The sequence below is a fragment of the Silurus aristotelis genome, assembly GCF_946808225.1.
Source record: "Silurus aristotelis genome assembly, chromosome: 25".
NCBI lineage: Eukaryota > Metazoa > Chordata > Actinopteri > Siluriformes > Siluridae > Silurus > Silurus aristotelis.
Window position 1 is genome coordinate 11259123 of NC_139598.1, and position 23704 is coordinate 11282826.

The 23704-nt window shown below is 38.0% G+C and overlaps 3 protein-coding genes and 1 long non-coding RNA gene across 9 annotated transcripts in view; 1 reads left to right on the top strand and 3 right to left on the bottom strand.

The window, feature by feature from the left end:
• Positions 1-4884, bottom strand: part of bmp6 (bone morphogenetic protein 6) — a 34369-nt gene extending 29485 nt beyond the window's left edge. Inside the window, exon 1 of one of the 2 annotated variants that reach the window (XM_083529995.1) lies at positions 3925-4884. In XM_083529995.1, coding sequence (XP_083386121.1) covers positions 3925-4330 — 406 coding nt within the window. In that variant the 5' untranslated portion in view covers positions 4331-4884. The remainder of the gene's footprint in view (positions 1-3924) is intronic. The other variant, XM_083529994.1, reaches the window with a different exon arrangement.
• LOC310719795 (receptor-type tyrosine-protein phosphatase H-like) overlaps positions 1-23704 on the bottom strand; it is a 74217-nt gene that overhangs the window by 8512 nt on the left and 42001 nt on the right. The window lies entirely within an intron of this gene.
• On the bottom strand, positions 5426-22932 carry LOC310719853 (enoyl-CoA hydratase EchA19). Of its 4 annotated transcripts, none has more exons than XM_083530024.1 (7): positions 22700-22932; positions 22359-22454; positions 15890-16054; positions 15608-15705; positions 15027-15171; positions 12146-12295; positions 5426-6571 (listed from the first exon to the last, which is right to left on the bottom strand). In XM_083530024.1, the coding sequence occupies exons 1-7, from the start codon at positions 22734-22736 to the stop codon at positions 6348-6350; spliced, it is 915 nt and encodes a 304-aa protein (XP_083386150.1). In that variant the 5' UTR covers positions 22737-22932; the 3' UTR covers positions 5426-6347. The 4 variants fall into 4 exon arrangements, with proteins under 4 accessions (XP_083386150.1, XP_083386151.1, XP_083386148.1 ...); XM_083530025.1 differs by having other exon boundaries at positions 22879-22923; XM_083530022.1 differs by lacking the exon at positions 22700-22932 and adding an exon at positions 22616-22676.
• Positions 12304-14358, top strand: LOC310719913. Its single transcript, XR_014531608.1, has 2 exons — positions 12304-14115; positions 14161-14358. It is a non-coding gene; the product is annotated as an uncharacterized lncRNA (long non-coding RNA).

The window sequence follows — 23704 nt, forward strand, 5'->3', positions numbered from 1 at the left end:
ATAACATATCAAATGTTGAAAGTGAGACCAATCCATATATTAGCTTATTTTGGATTTCATGAGAGCTATACATTCCAAAAAAAGTTGGGACAGGTAGCAGTAAAAGGCCGGAAAAGTTAAATGTACATATAAAGAACAACTGGAGGACCAATTTGCAACTTATTAAGTCAATTGGCAACATGATTGGGTATAAAAGAGCCTGTCAGCATGGCAGTGTCTCTCAGAAGTCAAGAATGGCAGAGGATCACCAGTTCCCCCAATGCTGCAGCAAAAAATAGTGGAGCAATATCAGAAGTAGTTTCTTAGAGAAAAATTGCAAAGAGTTTGAAGTTATCATCATCTACAGTGCATATCATCATCCAAAGATTCAGAGAAACTGGAACAATCTCTGTGCATAAGGGTCAAGGCCGGAAAACCATACTGTGGATGCCCGTGATCTTCGGGCCCTTAAACGGCACTGCATCACATACAGGAATGCTACTGTAATGGAAATCACAACATGGGCTCAGGAATACTTCCAGAAAACATTATCGGTGAACACAATCCACTGTGCTATTCGCCGTCGCCGGCTAAAGCTCTATAGGTCAAAAAAGAAGCCATATCTAAACATGATCCCGAAGCGCAGGCGTTTTCTCTGGGCTAAGGCTCATTAAAAATGGACTGTGGAAAAGAGGAAAACTGTTCTGTGGTCAGAAGAATCTAAATTTTAAGTTCTTTTTGGAAAACTGGGATGCCATGTCATCCAGACTAAAGAGGATAAACCCAAGTTGTTATCAGCGCTCAGTTCAGAAGCCTGCATCTCTGATGGTATGGGGTTACAGCTTACACATCTGGAAAGGCACCATCAATGCTGAAAGGTATATCCAAGTTCTAAGACAACATATGCTCCCATCCAGACGTCATCTTTTTCAGGGAAGACCTTGCATTTTCCAACATGACAATGCCAGACCACATACTGCATCAATTACAACATCATGGCTGCGTAGAAGAAGGATCCGGGTACTGAAATGGCCAGCCTGCAGTCCAGATCTTTCACCTATAGAAAACATTTGCCGCATTTTAAAGAGGAAGATGCGACAAAGAAGACCTAAGACAGTTGAGCAACTAGAAGCCTGTATTAGACAAGAATGGGACAACATTCTTATTCCTAAACTTGAGCAACTTGTCTCCTCAGTCCCCAGACGTTTGCAGACTGTTATAAAAAGAAGAGGGGATGCCACACAGTGGTAAACATGGCCTTGTCACAACTTTTTTGAGTTGTGTTGATGCCATGAAATTTTAAATCAACTTATTTTTCCCTTAAAATTATATATTTTTTAAACATTTAATGTCATCTATGTTGTATTCTGAATAAAATATTGAAATTTGAAACTTCCACATCATTGCATTGTTTTTATTCACAATTTGTACAGTGTCACAACTTTTTTAGAATCGGGTTTGTATTTTTAATGGCAAAAGTCAACGACAGTGACTCAGGACTTCAGGTTGCATTTGATCACCATCACTGCAAACCTCAACAATGTTTAGCTGTAATAAATGGACATGCGGTGGCACCCAGATAAGGTTGGGTTCCCTCTTGAGTCTGGTTCTTCTCAAGGCTTCTTACTTATGCCATCTCAGGGAGTTTTTTCTTGCCACAGTCACTACCGGCTTGCTCATCAGGGACAAACTTACAATTATAAAGAACAATCTTATTCATTATTTATTAAAGCATTACCTATGTAAAGCTGCTTTGAAACAATGTCCATTATCAAAAACAGTATACAAATAAAAATGTATTGTATTGAATCCATGAGACTACTCAATAACCAGAGACTGGACTGACATCCCTGCACCTCTGCTCAGCACATACATACAAACTTACTCATACTAAAGAACAGTCTACCTGTTTTTCTACAAAAGTTGTTTTCTTCCCTAAATTGGTGCTAAAACAACTTGACTAAAACATTACTTTGACTACCTAATTCTTATATAGTTCTGTGTTGTTTAAGTAGCAGCATGGTTCTAAATGAACAATGTTTTATTTCACTGTGTACCAGCAGTATATGGTTGAAGTGCCAATAAGGCCAGCCTATATGATCATTGCAGTTCTCAAGATTACTGATGTTTTCCTGACTGAAGGACAACCACTTTGTGGAAAGAAAACATGACAGCCTTCAACCTTGCATCAATTGTTGATTTGCTGGAACCATCTTCCTCTGGTCTCTGTCTTTGAATAGATAACAGAAGCAACAATACTCATCAAACTTCACCAAGGAAGTGCTTAAAATCAAGTCTTATATGAAAAGAAGAAGGAAAGACCACATTCATCCCAAACACTGATCACTATTAATACTTGCTCATGCCATTTGGGCCTGAGCAAATACTGCTTTGGAATTTCAAGCATTCATAAATGAGGTCCTAAGCGAATCCCTAAACCAGTAAATAGTGCAAGTTTGTGGTATTCTAATTTTCTCAACTTCAGAAAAGAACACAACAAAAACGTTTGTACTTCTTAACATACACATATTTTTTATTTCTTTTTGCATGTCAACTATCCATCAAGCTTTCATTCAGTTCACAAAAGAGGTAAATCACAAAATGATCTAAGACACTGATTTTAGCACTAAAAGCTATAAATCTGGTCAATGTATGGATTTTGTGACCTGGTACATAATCAAGTTTGGGAAATAGTTAGAAATTCATATTATTCTGTTTTGTGCTGCATAGCCATAGAAGTAACTACAAATAAACATGCTATTAAATTAGGGTACACGTGGAGCGTCTCTTTAAACCACAAGGTCAGTTGGTCTCCTGTGTGCACTAAAACACATAAGCAGTTGGAAAGTGGTTTTCTGACTTTGAAACATGCACTCTCCAGGCCCAAAGTGAGACCACAGTACACGGTGCAGATAATACAGGGTTGATGTTCACACATTTAATAGAGCAGAGTTCAATAACCAGTATGGAATTACCCAGATCCTGACACAGATGAAGATAGCAAGAGTTTAGGTTTGAGATAGGTTTGGTTTTGGTGGACGAGATCTTAATTTAGAATTGAGCAATTTATTCATTTCTTTATGTTTCAAGAGGCTTAGTGCATTAATATCCCGGAAAACAGAAAATAGAAACAGAGAAGGAGAGACTGGAACGTAAATATGCATATTGTACACTAAAATAGCACCAGGCTAATGGAGTCAGAATATGAATTATGAGTTATAAGAATTAAGTAGATGGAGAAGTATGACACCATAAGACTATGGTGTCAGAAACAAACCACTTACCAGCATTAACATTTAGAAAGCCAGTTTGGAATTTGCAAAGAAATATAGAGACAAAAATTCTGGAAACAAAGTTAACCTCTATCAACGTAATGAAAAGAAAGAAGTTTGGAGAAATTGAAAAGGATCTGTGATTTAGTTATTCAAAACATGAGTTTAGCAATTAATCACAGTGGATGTGTAATGGGTTGTAAAGCTGCTCATTTACTACTCTATACTGATTCTAATACATTCATGGTGCCACTTAAATTAAGATTTGACAGAGTTTGGGTAGCATTCACCTAATCTATCAACCTGTTCATGTTGTTCCAACACCAGCCCAGGTAATAAAACAAGACTTTAATCTTGCTTGGCTTCATAACTAGATAATGTCTTCAGTAGACTACAGCAGTAACAGGACTGATGGACTTGTTATATTTGAGCATAAAATATAAGTCACTTTTTATTTACTGTACTTTCATCACAGACATGTGGTGGATGACTACAATAGTATAGCAGCTAAATATGTGCACAGGCAATAAGTTTTCCTGTACAGATTACGGTTATGATAGGCAGAGAAGTCGCATCTTAGAACGCCCCTGTATCCGACTGCAAAGTCATAACCACTGATGTTTCACGAACAATAAATATTTCGAAAGATGGCAAAAAAGAGACGTGGGCTCACCTAAATTCACAAAGCTCATCACCATGTCGGCTTCATTCAAGTAAGCGTTGTCTTGAACTGTGGCTAAATGGTGTTCTTGCGTCGTAAACACTGATTTATAAGGGTTCCAACTCGCATCTAATTCGTTTTTCTTGTCAACGTTTAATGCATTGTACAGGTCCAGCATGAACAGGGGTGCTGAGTTGTATTTGCCATTCCATAAATGCGGTCTGGGTCTGTGTGTTAGTCCAAGGATAGACAAGATCTCCTTCTGCATCTCTCTCTTTTCATGAGTCCGTAAACGCCGATGTATGGATCTCGACTGGAGCTCGCTGGCGCTGTCAAACAAAAAACTGCCACCAGCTATAAGGACCATACAACAGGAACTCCACCAAAACACCACCAAAACAAAACAGCGGCTTTTCATTTTTTTTTCCCGACCCTGTATGTCGTTATAAAGTGGGCGTCTGTGGACTTTCAAAACTTCTGTATATAAGCTTTAGTCCGGGTGAGAAGCGGACTGATCAACTTTCTTTATAGTAAAATCGACCAGCATTCACGCCAGAGCAGGTACCATTCTGTAGGAGGCAGAGAATGAAAGAATTCGTGTTCACTATTAAATCCATGAAGTCCAAAGCGCAAAGACTGGCTTCTGGGATAAAAAGCTCGGGAACACCTGAGGGTAGGTTTCAAGCTCGTCTCACTGGCAATAATGGCTAAAACGCAAAAACAAGTGTCAGTAGATAGTATTGCGAAATAAAATTAAATACAGTTAAATTTCCATTCGACTGTTCAGGGAAAATTTAGTAGCACTTTCGGTCCACGGTAAAGTGCGCACTGTGAAGAAACGCAAATAACAGCTGTCGTATCCGCCCTGGATTAAAGGTGGAGCTCTTTATCCATCACCCAAACTACTGTTCCATCTCAAAACTGCTCGACGGTTGTTTTTGAATAGTTTTTATCGCAGAAAACCCGTTTATTGTTTCAACGATATGGATTTGACCACTTTTGTTTGATGCAAAAAATATATATATGTGGTAGCTCATTGTTTAAGGCTCTGACCTAGGTCGAGGGTTTAAGCCCCAGTATCGCCAATCTGCCACTCTTGGGCCCTTAAGCAAGGCCCTTCACCCTCTGTGCTCCAGGCTTTCTTACATCACTGGAATATGCAAAGGAAAGATTTTACTGTGTTGTAAAGTATACAGTGTGTGAAGTAAAAAAAATAAAAAACTTTTTCTCTGAACTTTTTCTGGCCAACGCACGACCTCTTGCGACAGACTTAATGTTCAGACAAGGAAAACGTGTTTTTACATGTTCTAGAAGGCGTTGTGCATAAATTACATTAGGAATAAAAGTCGCTCTGTTACACGAAAATAATCCAAGCCTAGTTTTGTTTTATGACCGACTTAAGACTTTTCCGCATTGGCGGGAAAAAAAAAATTATCAACGAATTCATAACACCACATGGGTTTATTTTATCCCTTTATTATTTTTAGATTAATTGGTGAGCGTTCGCCATACATCATTTATTACATTCAATTCATTTTTATTTGTATAGCGCTTTTAACAATGAACATTGTCTCAAAGCAGCTTTACACAGAAAATGTGGTGATTAAAAGTGAATATGTTCTTTATAAGTAAGTTTGTTCCTACATATATTATACCTGTCCGCACAATTTTGTTTGCTGCTGTTATTAAAAATATGCCTGTACTGGTGTCCACCCTGTTCTGCATATTTTAGTTTCCTTCATGCTCTTAACACCCACTCAAAGTGGGCTGTTCAGTAGCTAATTAGTTGAATCGTTAGATTAGTAAATACAGGACTGGTGGGGTGCAAGCCTTAGAATTGACATAAAATTAAGAAGTCAGTGAGGTCACATTTTTCTTTTTTCTGTGAACATTACCTAAAGCCTGTGCTTCCATGACTTTGAAGTGCACAGCTGGTCTTTCAAATGAATTGACCATTGAGTGTAGATTCTATTTGTTATTCATGCATTGTTATAAATACATTCAGTCTCCAACTGTACAAGTAGGATAAAACAACATTAAAAAAAATCCCTCAATTAGTGTTTTAACAATTGCACTGGAGAGGACAATTTAACCTGTCCACTTTCAATTGGTGTTCAATAAGCATATTATTATTAAATAATACAATAAATAGGTGAAAAAAAAAAACAGATGCATGTTTTTGTTTCAGCTGCAATGGCAGTCAAAGTTTCTTGCCCAATAACTATTAGCTGTTTTCTAGGAACCACACATGTTGGCTGTTCAAAGAAAGAGAATCACAAACAAATTATGTGCTGTTCAACTTTGTCAAAATTATTTTTATATAACTTTATATAAAGATAAATCTTTTATCAATGTTTTTTTGCATATAAAATACTATAAACAGTAGTAAATAATTGTTCATTATTCTTGTAGGACAAAACCACATTTAACGTCTTTCAAGAGAATTTTCCACCTCTTCCAGTGCCAGAGCTGAACTTGGTTGCCCCAGGGACTGCTTCAACTGTGATTATCGGTAGGCCATGGTCAGTCTCATACTGCATGGCCTGGGTGAATGAGGTGGTGTCGAAAGTTGCATGATAGGCAGAGTTGCGGTCAGCACGGAGACAGAGCTGAGGAAAGGAGCTTATCTGCTCAGCAAGCTCAATAGATACCTTTAGTGCTGAGATAGAAAAAGAAACAGACAGACAGAAAAATAGAAAGTAATTGAGCCACACATACACATACATATACACACCGTATTTTCCAGACTATAATAAATAATATATAATATAATAAACTTTTTTCCCCACGCTTTGAACCTCACTGCTTAAACAAGCGGCTAATTTATGGATTTTTCCCGGTTTCACAAGCTTAATGCCGACAAAAAACTGAGCCCTGTAACATTAGAACAATGAAATTGCCGAACGAGTTAAGGTGAACAAATTAAACTCTTTATATTAAATTGAGCAGAAATAAAGAAGCACACTTACTGATTCATTTGGTTACATGCTATTTAAACTGGTTGAATTTAAAACAAATAAAATTAATCAATCAATCAATAAAATTCACTGTGTATTCATATACATGTTCCTGAAAAGACTGAGGCAACATTTTGACATGCTAAATTCAGCAGATAAGCAGCAAAATGACAGGCAAGTCTAAATGTGTTACTCTTTCGCAATGCTAATAGTGGCAAAAAAAGAGAGTAGTTTACCTAGGGAAAGATAAAAAAACAAATAAAACTCCTTTCCTGTGAAACTTTACATTGTGCCATTTTTAAAACTGTTTACATGAGTGGTGAGTGTGGCAAATAGTGTGGTAAATACAACAAATACTGAAAAACATTTAATCCCAATAATAGTACAAAAATACCAACTTTATATATATATATATATATATATATATATATATATATATATATATATATATATATATATATATATATACACACACACACACACACACACACACAAAACACTTTTATTATAAGGACAATACTACGGGAATGAAAGTTGGATATATTTGGATATAGTCAGTGAGCAGCTTGTATAGCAGCATAGATTTACTTTCCTCTGAAAATTACTTAACATACAGACATTATTGTCAAAATAGCTGGCAACAAACGTGAGTACACCCTAAGTGCTAACAGCACTTAACAATGTGGTATTCATGTTCTTGTTTTTGTCTGCTTGGCAGGACCATACAAATTCATGTCTCTTGTATTAGAGCAGTTAGAATTTGTTGTATTGAGTACAGTTCTCTCATACTGGCCACTGAATGTTTAAAATGGTACCTCATGGCAAATAATTCTCTGAGGATTTCAAAATTGGAATTGTTGCTCTCCACAAAGACGCCTGGGCGATAAGAAGATCTGTATCTCCAGTTACAGTACAGTGGACAGGATCATACAGAAGGTTTTCCCGAGACGTGTTCCACTCAAAAAAAGCCTCGCAAGGGATGAAGCATTAGTGCTGCCAGCATTGATTTAGAGGTTGCAGAAGCGGGCGGTCCGCTTGTCAGTGCTCAGTACACCGCCCTCTGCAACAAGTCAGTTTGCATGGCCATCATCCCAGAAGGAAGTCTCTTTTGAAGCTGTCTCGCAAGAGAGCCTGCAAACACTTTGCTGCAAACAACCTGTCCAAGAGCATGAATTACTGTAACCATGTCCTGTGGTCTAATGAGATTAAGGTCAATTTATTTGGCTCAGATGTTGTCCAGCATGACACCCCGATGAGGAGTACCAAGAAATTGTGTCTTGCGCACAGTCAAGCATAGTGGTTGCATGGTCATGGTCTGGGGCGGCATGAGTGAAACATGGATTTCAACATGTAAAATTTTAAAACAGAACATGATGCCCTCCCTTCAGAAACTGGGCCGAACAAATTTTCTAACATATTAATGACCCCAAATACACCAACAAGTGGACAACTGCCTTGCTGAGGAAGATAAAGGTGATGGAGTGGCCAACTATGTCTTCAGACTCTGAACCCTATTGTGTACCTGTGGAGCATTCTCAAGTGGAAGGTGGAGAAGCGCCATGTGTCTAACATCCAGCAGCTCCATGATATCAATATGTAGGAGTAGAAGAGGATCTCAGCAACAACCTGTGTAGCTCTTGTGAATTTCATGCCCATTAAGATTAAGGCAGTGCTAGATAATTGTGCCCACACAAAATATTGACACTTGGACACAGTTTTGACATTCACTTAGGCTGTACTCACTTTTGTTGCCAGTTATTTAGACAATAATGGCTGCATGTTGAGTTATTTAATATAGAGGACTGCCATAGAAGCTGCACACTGACTACTATAAAGTATATCTAAAATTTATTTATATAGTATTGTCCCTTGAGAACATATAATGGTTGCTGAATGTAAGGGGTGTACTTACTTTTGTACACACACACATACATACATACATACACACACACACACACACACACACACACACACACACACACACACACACACATATATATATATATATATATATATATATATATATATATATATACAGTGAGGAAAATAAGTATTTGAACACCCTGCTATTTTGCAAGTTCTCTCACTTAGAAATCATGGAGGTGTCTGAAATTGTCATCGTAGGTGCATGTCCACTGTGAGAGACATAATCTAAAAAAAGAATTCACAATATATGATTTTGGTGAAACTATTTATTTCTATGATACAGCTGCAAATAAGTATTTAAACACCTGTCTATCAGCTAGAATTCTGACCCTCAAAGACCTGTTAGTCTGCCTTTAAAATGTCGACCTCCACTACATTTATTATCCTAAATTAGATGCACCTGTTTTAGGTCGTTAGCTGCATAAAGACACCTGTCCACCCCATACAATCATTAAGAATCCAACTACTAACATGGCCAAGACCAAAGAGCTGTCCAAAGACACTAGAGACACAATTGTACACCTCCACAAGGCTGGAAAGGCCTACGGGGAAATTGCCAAGCAGCTTGGTGAAAAAAGGTCCACTGTTGGAGCAATCATTAGAAAATGGAAGAAGCTTAACATGACTGTCAATCGCCCTCGGACTGGGGCTACATGCAAGATCTCACCTCGTGGGGTCTCAATGATCCTAAGGAAGGTGAGAAATCAGCCCTGAACTACATGGGAGGAGCTGGTCAATGACCTGAAAAGAGCATGGCACGGAAGGTTCCCCTGCTTAAACCAGCACATGTCCAGGCACGTCTTAAGTTTGAGAATGACCATTTGGATGATCCAGAGGAATCATGGGAGAAAGTCATGTGGTCAGATGAGATCAAAATAGAACTTTTGGGTCATAATTCCACTAAAGAAGACTGATGAGTACCATCCCAAGAACACCATCCCTACTGTGAAGCATGGGGGTGGTAGCATCATGCTTTGGGAGTGTTTTTCTGCACATGGGACAGGGCGACTGCACTGTATTGAGGAGAGGATGACCAGGGCCATGTATTGCGAGATTTTGGGGAACAACCTCCTTCCCTCAGTTAGAGCATTGAAGATGGGTCTTCCAACATGACAATGACCCGAAGCACACAGCCAGGATAACCAAGGAGTGGCTCTGTAAGAAGCATATCAAGGTTCTGGCGTGGCCTAGCCAGTCTCCAGACCTAAACCCAATAGAGAATCCTTGGAGATAGCTTAAACTCCGTGTTTCTCAGTGACAGGCCAGAAACCTGAGTGATCTAGAGAAGAACTGTGTGGAGGAGTGGGCCAAAATCCCTCCTGCAGTGTGTGCAAACCTGGTGAAAAACTACAGAAAACGTTTGACCTCTGTAATTGCACACAAAGGCTACTGTACCAAATATTAACATTGACTTTCTCAGGTGTTCAAATACTTATTTGCAGCTGTATCATACAAATAAATTGTTAAAAAATCATATATTGTGATTTCCGGATTTTTTTTTTAGATTATGTCTCTCACAGTGGACATGCACCTACGATGACAATTTCAGACCCCTCCATGATTTCTAAGTGGGAGAATTTGCAAAATAGCAGGGTGTTCAAATACTTATTTTCCCCACTGTATATATATATATATATATATATATATATATATATATATATATATATATATATATATATATATATATATATATATATATATATATATATATATATATATACAGTGAGGAAAATAAGTATTTGAACACCCTGCTATTTTGCAAGTTCTCCCACTTTAAAATCATGCAGGGGTCTGAAATTGTCATCGTAGGTGCATTTCCACTGTGAGAGACATAATCTAAAAAAAAAAATCCAGAAATTACAATGTATGATTTTTTTTGCTATTTATTTGTATGATACAGCTGCAAATAAGTATTTGAACACCTGAGAAAGTCAATGTTAATATTTGTTTGTTTGCAATTACAGAGGTCAAACGTTTCCTGTAGTTTTTCACCAGGTTTGCACACACTAAAGGAGGGATTTTGGCCCACTCCTCCACACAGATCTTCTCTAGATCAGTCAGGTTTCTGGCCTGTTGCTGAGAAACACGGAGTTTGAGCTCCCTTCAAAGATTCTCTATTGGGTTTAGGTCTGGAGACTGGCTAGGCCACGCCAGAACCTTGATATGCTTCTTACAGAGCCACTCCTTGGTTATCCTGGCTGTGTGCTTCGGGTCATTGTCATGTTGGAAGACCCAGCCTCGACCCATCTTCAATGCTCTAACTGAGGGAAGGAGGTTGTTCCCCAAAATCTCGCAATACATGGCCCCGGTCATCCTTTCCTTAATACAGTGCAGTCGCCCTGTCCCATGTGCAGAAAAACACCCCCAAAGCATGATGCTACCACCCCCATGCTTCACAGTGGGGATGGTGTTCTTGGGATGGTACTCATCAGTCTTCTTCCTTCAAACACGTTCAGTGGAATTATGACCCAAAAGTTCTATTTTGGTCTCATCTGACCACATGACTTTCTCCCATGACTTCTCTGGATCATCCAAATGGTCATTGGCAAACTTAAGACGTGCCTGGACATGTGCTGGTTTTAACAGGGGAACCTTCCGTGCCATGCATGATTTCAAACCATGACGTCTTAGTGTATTACCAACAGTAACCTTGGAAACGGTGGTCCCAGCTCTTTTCAGGTCATTGACCAGCTCCTCCCGTGTAGTTCTGGGCTGATTTCTCACTTTCCTTAGGATCATTGAGACCCCACGAGGTGATTTCTTGCATGGAGCCCCAGTCCGAGGGAGATTGACAGTCATGTTTAGCTTCTTCCATTTTCTAATGATTGCTCCAACAGTGGACCTTTTTTCACCAAGCTGCTTGGCAATTTCCCCGTAGCCCTTTCCAGCCTTGTGGAGGTGTACAATTTTGTCTCTAGTGTCTTTGGACAGCTCTTTGGTCTTGGCCATGTTAGTAGTTGGATTCTTACTGATTGTATGGGGTGGACAGGTGTCTTTATGCAGCTAACGACCTCAAACAGGTGCATCTAATTTAGGATAATAAATGTAGTGGAGGTGGACATTTTAAAGGCAGACCAACAGGTCTTTGAGGGTCAGAATTCTAGCTGATAGACAGGTGTTTAAATACTTATTTGCAGCTGTATCATACAAATAAATAGTTTAAAAATCATATATTGTGATTTCTGGATTTTTTCTTTTAGATTATGTCTCTCACAGTGGACATGCACCTACAATGACAATTTCAGACCCCTCCATGATTTCTAAGTGGGAGAACTTGCAAAAAAGCAGGGTGTTCAAATACTTATTTTCCTCACTGTATATATGGATATGGATGAACTGCATCTCTGTACCTTGTCCATCTGGCACCACTCTGTTTGCTAGTCCAAATGCCAGTGCCTCCTGAGATCCTACAGGTCTTCCAGTCAAAATGAGGTCTAAAGCTCGAGACAAGCCAATTAACCTTGGGAGCCGCACCGTGCCTCCATCAATCAGTGGCACACCTAGAAAGATAGAAGACACTAGAAGAGGTCACAGTGTGACTCAATCATTTATAGACAAATACACATACATGCCTGTTCTAAACACCATACTGATTATTGCAGAATTTCAATATATTTAACATAATACACATTAAATGTGTAAATGACAAATGAATAAAAATGTTACAGACTTTTACATGACTTCTTTAATTTTATTTAAACTTTCTCCTCAGAATAGATATGTAATTTTTTCTCCCCTCTTCAGGGTTAACATGTTTGCTAATAGTATGTACCTTGAGAGTGACTGGTCACTCACACTTAAAATGGAAAGAGGTGAAAGAGATCCCAATAATCTACATTTTAATGTTTTCTAAAACTGCAGTTAAAATAGAGTTTTGTCCTCTGGTCTTGGTCTTTATGGTCAGTTTTAGTAACTTAGTTTTCATCACTCATTCATTTATGGTAAAAATAAATGTAATTCCTTTCTTGCCATAAAAGCAGAGAACCTACAAATGTAGAAGACATATTTTAGCAAACATCACAAAATTACACATTTAGTAATTATATACACTTGTTAATCAGTCTAAACTAAGTCTGTAGTTTTCAAGAACTTTGCCACATGCTAAATCTAAATGTTTATTGCAAAAAATTTACTTGCATTTACCTTACCTATCTAAAAAACTTTCAAATGAATTGAATGGAATATAAATAACCATGTTAGTCTTTATTCTCAGGAACTAGCCTGACAACAGGTGACTTAAGGTAATTTCATGCATAATTTTAAGCATGATTTGCATTAGGCATGAAGCATCTAAAAAATCTAATTTGTGCTACACACCGATCAGGCATAACATTGACATTATTACACTATGACCGGTTGAGGTAAGGGTTCTGTGAATAACACTGATTATCTCTTCATTATGGCAACTGGTAGTTTGTGGGATATATTATGCAGCAAGTGAACATTTTGTCCTCAAGTTTGATGTGGTAGAAACAGGAAAAAAGGGCAAGTGTAAGGATTTGAGTGAGTTTGGCAAGGGCCAAATTGAAATGGATAGACAACTGAGACAGAGCATCTCCAAAACTGCAGCTCTTGAGGTACTTCTGGGCTGCAGAGACCAAGATCTATCAAAAGTGGTCCAAGCCCCTTTGGTCTGATCCAACAGACGAGCTACTGTAGCAAGAATTGCTCAAGAAGGTATTGCTTGATGGGTCAGGACTGTTTTGGCAGCAAAAGGGGACCAGCACAATATTAGGCAGGTGGTCTTAATGTTATGCCAAATTGGTGACCATAAAGATATGCCTGGTCATTGTAAGCTTCATGTTTATAGAAATATGTACATTTAGAGACAATTTGTACCAAGATATGTATAGAAAAAATTGCAAAGCAGAATCATCCTCCAACATCTTGCTCTATTCTATAATCCACCGCTGTTATTGGGTTGGAAATATTGCCACGGATAATCCGCTGTGAATCAAAAAGCTAATCAAAATATCAAGCACACATGCACACTTGACCCTAACACCTATATACAAACCTTTCCCAAATTTGGGAAAAAACTTTAAAATGGTATGGAATAGCTTTCTTTTACAGTACAAATACATTTCTCTGAAAAAACTTGGACCAGCATGATTGTGAACAATGTAAAGTCCTGACTTTACATTGTGAAGACATGGTTTTGCCATGAAGGAGAAGAATGTGGGGGCAGCACAGAGCCTTAACCCCAGTGAACAGCTGTCTGATCTGATTGCATTCCTGGTCTCCTCATCCAACATCAGTGACCTTGTTAATTGACAGCATTTTACAAGACCACAACCATAATACCATAGCTCTTGCAAGAGTTTGATAATGTAATGTTATTCTCACTCCTTAAATAGTTAAAGAGTTTGATAATGTAATGTTATTCTCACTCCTTAAATAGTTATGCATATGAAAATATACTTTTTTATTCAAAAAAGTATAAATGTAAAAAGAGTAATATAAAACTTTTACTCAACATCAGAAATATTGAACTTTGCCCACCAATGCAACAATCCAATGTTCAATAATACTTATTAAAGCATGATCACACAAGCAATGTTTTTTTTGTTTTTTTTTTTTAATAAAATTATTGGATAAAAACAAACTTAAACTGTAATCAATACCTGCAGCCTCATGCTTAGAACATGCTCACAACCATGTTGGTATTCTGTATAACCACACAATTGGGAGTGTGCATTAAGTGTTCTAGAAGCTGCTGAAAGTCAGCAACTGTCTGAAACCAAAAGAAGCATTTTGACAGACAGTTAACCAGTGAGAAACTTCATTTTATGTTTAGAAAAAAAAAGCTCTCGTAGTGTTCAAAAGTTTGTTTGCTCACCAAGAACTGATAGTAATCAGGGCAGAGAGATAATCACATTATAATCTTCCAAATTCTGAAGCTTTTGTAAAGAAAACAAAGTATATAGAGAGCTGAAACTCACTACTATTTATTCCACAGCAGACTAACTAGCAGTTTCTAATTACAATCTCTGCTCCACAATCGAAACCTTATAGTGCATATAATATGAGTCAAAAACAGAACACACTGGAAAAACTTTTAGCTAATCAGAGAAGAAATCATCAAAAAGGGTTTTTTTCCCTACATGCTGTGACTGACAAACATGTAATATTTGCAGATCATAATGTTTTTTATTATTTATGGAGCAGAAATATGAGCATTGTTCCATGTACTACTATTTACAGTATGCAGCAAAAATATAAGGATTTTACCAAATCTTCGGCAGAAAACTCCCATAATGGCACTGGCTTCCACGACCCTGAGATCAGCCAGCAGGGACAATTCCAACCCCCCTGCTACAGCATAACCACTCACTGCCGCAATCAGTGGCTTTGACAGCCTTAAGCGAGAGGGACCCTTCAAGCAAACAAAACAGAGAAGACCTGTAAGAAAAGGTGTCTGACAGCTTTGCACAGCTTTATTAGAATCATTAATAGATGCAATAAACAGGTGAAAGAACAACTTTTCATGAGTTACTTTATCTCTTAAGTGTTATCAGGCGGGCTTTTCAGTTCTTTTTCTCTATTCATCAATGCTTAAAATTTGTATTTAGAACAAACACTACATAATAGCAACTCTGACAAAAATAATAGTTTATCATTTACAGAAATGTAACATTTAATTTGAAGCATCTTGTTGAAGAAATAGTCAACAGAACTGATGCTTTTTCAAACTCTGGTTACACTAATTCTAGTACCCAATGTAATGATATACTATAATACAATTACTATAATGCTTTAAAGTTAGTATTTGGTCTATCTGAAAAGCAATTAGGTTACGTTTCTCCTCTTACCATTGGAGCAGGTCCTTTGGTAACATTTTGCTCTAATGTGAGGTTTACTGAATCGTTTGAAAGTTCTTTAAGGTCATAACCAGCACAAAAATTCCCTCCTAAAAAAAGAAAGAAAAGAAATCAGCCCCAATGTGCAGAAAAGAAGATATGCATGGATAATAGATAAATAGAATAAAGCCAAAAAGAAAGGTACTTCTTTTCATGTATACAAAACTAAATAATTGATTTTGTCAATATTATCATGTTTGAACATGTTACCAATTTCAGGAGAACAGCATTCACCTATTCCATGCAGCACAGCTACACTTAATTTATCATCGCAGTTGAAGGCGGATAACTCTTCAAATAACCACCGAGATGTCTCCTGGTTCACTGCATTACGCACCTCTGGCCTGTTAATACCTACAGTAAGCACTGGACCATGCTTTTCAATAACCACTGTCTCACCTGCAGTGACAGAAATTAAAGACAATTAATTGTGATTACTTCACTTAGTGATCTCCAGATATCATATTTGTACTTGACTGGACTGGTAATGTGCACATCATACATGTAATGTGCACATCAGTATGTAGCTTTACATACTAGTTTGATCTCTTTGTGTGTGTGTGTGTGTGTGTGTGTAGTGAGTATATATGCGAGTAGCTGATGCAAGGAGGAGCTTTTAATTTATTGAACAACCATATCGGAACTGTAGTCGTGAAAAAGATGCTACTCTGTTTTAGAAGGGTCAAATTATTCGCTTGAATCAGCAAAGTAAACAACTAAAGAGACTGCTGAAACTTTTACAACTGGGTTAAGAACTACCCAACACAGTATTAAAACCTAGATAGTGGTTAATCATTTTCATAACTTTGAGGAAGAAATGTGGTAAAGAAAAAAAAATCTTTGTGATCATGATTGAAGATCACATTTGAACAAACAAACAAAACACATACATACACACATACATACACACACACACACACACACACACACACACACACACACACACACACACACATATATATAAATATACAGTATATTAAATACTGTGCATCTGGAAAGTATTCACAGCGCTGAACATTTTCCACATTTTGTTATGTTGCAGCTGTATTCCAAAACGAATTAAATTCATTATTTTCCTCAAAATTCTACAAACAAAACACCATAATGACAACATAAAAGAAGTTTCTTTGAAATCATTTAAGCACAGTGGCCACATTATTGGTAAATGGAAGAAGTTTGGAAGCACCAGGACTGAGTGATCAGGGGTGAATGACCTCAGCCAGGGAGGATGACCAAGAAGATGATGATCACTCTGAAAGTGACAAAGAAGTCTACAGTTTTCTGCCACTTATGACTATTGTAATAAAGTGCTTCAAGAGAATCATAATAAAGCACATCAAGACCCAGCTAACACCCTTAATAGACACCATGCAGTTTGCGTATCATCCAAACGAGGACATCACCACGACCCTCCATCTGGTCCTCACCCACCTGGACAATAAGGACACAAGCGTACGAATGCTGTTCAGACTCCAGTTCAGCATTTTACACAATCATTCATCAACACATGATTGAGATGTTCAGGCCTACTGGCAACTGCATCCTGGACTTCCTGACTGGGAGACCTCAGTCAGTCTGGATCGGAAACAGCATGGTGGACATTTTAAAGGCAGACTAACAGGTCTTTGAGGGTCAGAATTCTAGCTGATAGACAGGTGTTCAAATACTTATTTGCAGCTGTATCATACAAATAAATAGTTTAAATATCATATATTGTGATTTCTGGATTTTTTTTTTAGATTATGTCTCTCACAGTGGACATGCACCTACGATGACAATTTCAGACCCCTCCATGATTTCTAAGTGGGAGAACTTGCAAAATAGCAGGGTGTTTAAATACTTATTTTCCTCACTATATATATATATATACACATACATACACATATACACACACACACACAGTGTATGTAACGAAGTTACTTTTGACAGTAACTAATACTGTAACACGAAGAAGATGCACTGTGGGCGTGTCTCCATTTATTCAGGTCTGTGCGGCAGTAATGGCGAGTAGAGGCGAGAGCAAGACGCTCATTATTTCACTTTAGTTGAGTAATGATAAATACAATAAATACAAAATAAATAATACAAAAACTTTACTTTTATAAATACAAAAACTTTGTAGTCAAATGTAAGCTATCAAATGTCAAATGTAAACTGCGCCTTTCTGGTTCGAAGCTCGTATCTACTGCGATAAACAGCAACTCCAATCTGCCGAAGCTCCTCCAGAAACTCCATGCCTCGACGAAGCTAGAAGCTAACCCGGTGTTCTGTTCTACATTGTTGATAGTTTTCATACTTAAGCTGTGAAAGGAACATTTTTAAGAGCTCAACACAACAGCAGAAGCCACTTTAGTTTTTGATTGTGAATATATTATTCAGCTTGTTTTGTTATTTATTTCAGAAATCCTTGTGATATATTCAGTTTGTGCTGGTCTGAAATAGTGTTTAAAAATTACTTTGTGTTTAAGTCCGTTTTGTGTTCGTATAGACCATAAGCATAAAAGGGCATTAATGGGAACATTAAAGAAGGTTCTTTAAAAAAGTAACTAAAAAAGTTTCTTTTAACAGTAACGCATTACTTTTTGGTGTAAGTAATCAACAAAGTAATTTAGTTACTTTTTGAATGACGTAACTAGTAACTGTAACTAGTTACTCTTTTTTTTTGTAACGAGCACAACACTGTGTATATATATATATATACAGCTTTCAAAAAGCCCCTCTGCTGTGGTCGCATAGGGCAGGTAGTGGAGCACATTTGGAGCACTGGCGATAAATACACTGATTTAGTTTGTGGAAATTTTAAAGCAGACGAGAATACCACATCACGATACTGTGCAAGATTTAACAAATAAATACATGAGTGAGAATAACTGAATTTTATTAAACGAATAGTTTGCCATTACTTACTCTCCACGGCCACTGCAGATGTAGTTTTTGAACACACCGTATTTGTGTTTTGATGTAATATGGCTATTAAATGCACTATTTAATGGTTTATTTTTCACTGATATTCTTTAATGCAATTTCAGCAATAACATTTTTTCTTTTTCTAAAAATAAAAACAAATTAGTTGTTCATTTTAAGAGGTCAGTCTTATTTTCGCTCTCATTTAGTATTTCTCTTTAATAAAAGAAAAAGTACTTATCATATTACTCGATTAATTGATGAAAATCATCAGAATAATCATATAGCAATCAAATAATCAATAGCAGCAGCCCTGAAATAGCATATTATATATAAACTCGATTCCAAAAAAGTTGGGACACTGAATAAATTGTGAATAAAAACAGAATGCAATGATGTGAAAGTTTCAAATTAAAATATTTTATTTAGAATACAACATAGATGACGTATCAAATGTTTAAACTGAGAAAATTAATCGTTTAAAAATAAGTTGATTTTAAATTTCATGGCATCAACACATCTCAAAAAAGTTGGGACAAGGCCATGTTTACCACTGTGTCCCCTCTTCCTTTATAACAGTCTGCACACTTCTGGGGACTGAGGAGACAAGTTTCTCAAGTTTAGGAATAGGATTGTTGTCCCATTCTTGTCTTATACAGGCTTCTAGTTGTGCAACTGTCTTAGGTCTTCTTTGTCACATCTACCTCTTTATGATGCACCAAATGTTTTCTATGGGTAAAAGATCTGGACTGCAGACTGGCCATTTCGGTACCCGGATCCTTCTTCTATGCAGCCATGATGTTGTAATTGATGCAGTATGTGGTCTGGCATTGTCATGTTGGGAAATTCAAGGTCTTCCCTGAAAGAGACGACGTCTGGATGGGAGCATATGTTGTTCTAGAACTTGGATATACCTTTCAGCATTAATTGTGCCTTTCCAGATGTCTAAGCTGCCCATGCCACACGCACTCATGCAACCCTATACTATCAGAGATGCAGGCTTCTGAACTAAGCGCTGATAACAACTTGGGTTGTCCTGATCCTCTTTAGTCCGTATGACATGGCGTCCCAGTTTCCCAAAAGGAACCTCAAATTTAGTTTTGTCTGACCACAGAACAGTTTTCCACTTTGCCCAGATTTTGGCCCAGATAAAACGCCTGCGCTTCTGGATCATGTTTAGATATGGCTTCTTTTTTTGACCTATAGAGTTTTAGACGGCGAATGGCACGGTGGATTGTGTTCATCGACAATGTTTTCTGGAAGTATTCCTGAGCCCATGTTGTGATTTCCATTACAGTAGCATTCCTGAATGTGATGCATTGCTGTCTAAGGGCCCAAAGATCACGGGCAAGTATGGTTTTCTGGCCTTGTCCCTTACGCACAGAGAGTGTTCCAGATTCTCTGAATCTTTGGATGATATTATGCACTGTAGATAATGATAACTTCAAACTCTGCAATTTTTCTCTGAGAACCTCCTATCTGATATTGCCAAAAGAAAGTTTTTTTTTTTATAAAATTTGTAAATTATTGCATTTTTTTTTTATGTCCCAACTTTTTTGGAATCGGGTTCGTAAATGGGGAGGGTTGCGTTAGAAGAGCATCCAGCGTAAAACGTGCCAAATCAAAAATGCGAATCAGGAATCAGAATTTCATACTGGATCGGTCGAGGCCCGGGTTACCAACGACCGCCACTGGTATTTAGCCAACAGGATACCGGTGGAAATTGGGCTACTGTTGGCCGTAGGAGGAGAAGGAGAGGAGGAAGACGTCTACAGAGACGGCAGGAAAAGGAGAGTGTACGAAAAGAGGTGTAGGAGAGTGAAGGTTTGGTTGGGTACTTTAAATGTTGGTACTATGACTGATAAAGTGAGAGAGATAGCTGATATAATAGAGAGGAGAACATTAGATATGTTGTGTGTTCAGGAGACCAAGTGGAAAGGGAGTAAGGCCAGAAACTTTAGAGGGGGGTTTAAATTGTTCTATCATGGTGTGGATGGAAAGAGAAATGGTGTAGGGGTGATTCTGAAGGAAGAATACAGTAAGAGTGTAGTGGAGGTGAAGAGAGTTTCTGATAGGGTGATAAACATGAAGCTGGAACTTGAAGGGGTGATAAATGTCATCAGTGCCTATGCTCCAGAAGTCGGCTGTGAGATGGAGGAGAAGGAAAAATTCTGGAGTGAGTTAGATGAAGTGGTAGAAGGTGTACCTAGGAATAAATGTTTGGTAATTGGAGCAGACTTCAATGGGCATGTAGGTGAAGAAAACAAGTGATGAGGCACTGATGGGTAGGTATGGCTAGTAATAGTTAGTAGGCTAGTATTAGAAAGGAGGAGGTGAGAGCAGCGAATAAGAGGATGAAGAGAAGAAGAGAAGACTGGAAAGTCGGTAGGACCAGATGACATACCGGTAGAACAACAGGGTGCTGAGAGAGGAGTTGTGGTATTGTTTGAAGTCAGCTGTGTCAGAGAAGTATGTGAGGGTGGTGCAGGATATGTCTGAGGACAGTGTGACAGCAATGAAGTGTGCAGTAGAAACAACAGACTGGTTTAAGGTGGAAGCTGGATTGCACCAAGGATCGGCTCTTAGCCCTTTCCTGTTTGCAGTGGTGATGGACAGGTTGACGGACGAGGTCAGACAAGAGTCTCCCTGAACTATGATGTTTGCGGACAATATTGTTATATGTGGTGAGAATAGTGAGCAGGTTGAGAAGAGATATGTACTGGAGAGAGGGTGAATGAGAGTCGGTAGGAGTAACACAGAGTACATGTGTGTGAATGAGAGGGAGGGCAGTGGAGTGGTGCGGATAGAAGAGGTGGAGAAGGTGGAGGAGTTAAGATACCTGAGGTCAACAGAGCAAAGTAATGGAGTGTGTGTTAGAGAAGTGAAGAAAAGAGTGCAGGCAGGGTGTAGTGGGTGGAGAAGAGTGGCAGGAGTGATTTGTGATAAAAGGATATCTGCAAGAGTGAAAGGGAAAGTTTATAGGACTGTGGTGAGACCTGCGATGTTGTATGGTTTAGAGACAATGGCATTAAGTAAAAGACAGGAGGCGGAGCTGGAGGTAGCAGAGCTGAAGATGTTGGGGTTTTTGTTGGAAGAAACGAGGATTGACAGGATTAGAAATTAGTTTATTAGAGGGACAGCGCATGTAGGACGTTTTGGAGACAAGGCGAGAGAAGCTCGATTGAGATGGTTTGGACATATACAGAAGAGGGACATGAGGTATATCGGTAGGAGAATGCGAGAATGGAGCTACCAGGAAGGAGGAGAAGAGGAAGACCAAGGAGAAGGTTTATAGATGTGGTGAAGGAAGACATGCATGTAGTTGAGGTGAAAAAAGCAGATGTACAGAGAAGGATGATCTGCTGTGGTGACCCCTAATAGGAGCAGCCGAAAGAAGAAGAAGAAGTAAAAAATGGTGTTTTAAAATATGTGTTGGATGTGTGCATTAGGGCAGATTTTGGTGCTTGATTTGAGACTTGGCATATCAGTAAAACAAATGTTTAGTGATTAAAAATTATTTAGTATTATTTAATGAACCAAAAAAAACCAGAAGTAATTTATTTTGACCCTGGCAATGAGTGACGGCTGAAATCCAACTAAAACTTTAATCTGATTGAATACATATTTATGGACAAAAGTATATTAAAACATAAATCGTTGATTCTGACACACACATATTTGATGTGAACCTTAAATGAAGCACTATTATGGAGTGTACACTAAAGATGTGGCCTCGACGCAAGTTTAAAACTCATATCGAATGTTAGTACTGCCCCCTAGCGCCCGCAGAGCGCATTACCTGCTGTAGGGTGTTGAGAAGCGCTTCCTGAGCTCCAGGGTCGCGTTCCTGCGCCAAGAAAACATCTGTCAAGTTGGCCGGTTTTCATCAACAAATCTGCCGCGAAAAGACAAACGGCGTTAGACAAGATAACATACAATCATTTAAAACTCTTACATTAAACGATAATATTAAGATTCCAAACTGCAGCTGTAGCAGCGCTCCCCAAACTTATTTGCACCACGGACCAGTTTTCCACAAGACAAATTTCCACGAACCCGGGAGAAACAAGGCTCGTGCTTGGGGAGCCATGAGTAAAGCCATACGAGCAATCACGTGTTTCACACACTGGTTAGACTTACTAATAAACAACGCAGGTCGAGAAAACTTCAAGATCATTGTAGCTACTTTGAATCTGTCCCAGTAAACAGTTTTAGTCTGAATCTCTACTTATAAATAACGTTAAGCAAACAAACAGGCTTGAATTATTAACCAGCTGAATGTCAAATTGTAAATGTAAATCTGCACAAAATTTATTTACGGTTCGCACGGAAATGTAACCTGCTTGAAGCCTGAAGTAATACATTGTTTTGTCACTCGTCCCATCAAAATAAAAGCCGTTTTCTTTTCTATGGGCATGTTATTGGAGTGCGTACTTCTTTCCATACTTTTCAACTTCATTGAACTTAACTGGGCCTCGTTTATTTAATGCTTGTTCGTACAGTCGTTTATGTATGAAATATTATTCATTTAAGCCTGTTATTTTATTTAAATAAAGTTTGTCTCAATCATTCTTCTAAATGTGTACAGATTTTGCGTAAAAAGATGAGGATGGGCTGTTTTTTGTTGGTTAACAATACCTGTGGTGGTTGTTGGTAACCCAGGCCACGACCAATCTGGTATGAAATTCAGGTTTGTGATTTGGCACGTTTTATGATGGATTCCCTTCCTAGCCCAACTTTCCTATCTATCCGGGCTTGGGACCGGCGCCAAGAGTGCACTGACTTGTGCAACCCTTATGGCTGGTTTAGTAAAACAAACGTTTAGTGATTACATTTTATTTTTGCTAAAGTTTATTGTTGAGTAAAGAAAGAACGTCGTGAATGAATGTGTGTTGCATTGAAGGTTTTAATTCTGGTCCTTTTGTATTTTTTTTGTTTATTCATATATATATATATATATATATATATATATATATATATATATATATATATATATATATATATATATGCACATATATATATATGCACATATATATATATATATATATGCACATATATATATATATATATATACACACACACACACACACACAGGTGCAGTTAAATAAATTAGATTATCATTGAAAAGTTTATTTATTTTAGTAA

Excerpts from the sequence above, each read along its gene's own strand:
- LOC310719853 (XM_083530023.1), bottom strand. The coding sequence starts at position 22,661 with ATGGCTTTACTCATGGCTCCCCAAGCACGAGCCTTGTTTCTCCCGGGT. Across the intron at positions 22,455-22,585 it reads ATTTGTCTTGTGGAAAACTG|ATTTGTTGATGAAAACCGGC; the intron begins GTCCGTGGTGCA and ends TTTTCGCGGCAG. Across the intron at positions 6,572-12,145 it reads AGTGGTGCCAGATGGACAAG|CACTAAAGGTATCTATTGAG; the intron begins GTACAGAGATGC and ends TTTCTATCTCAG.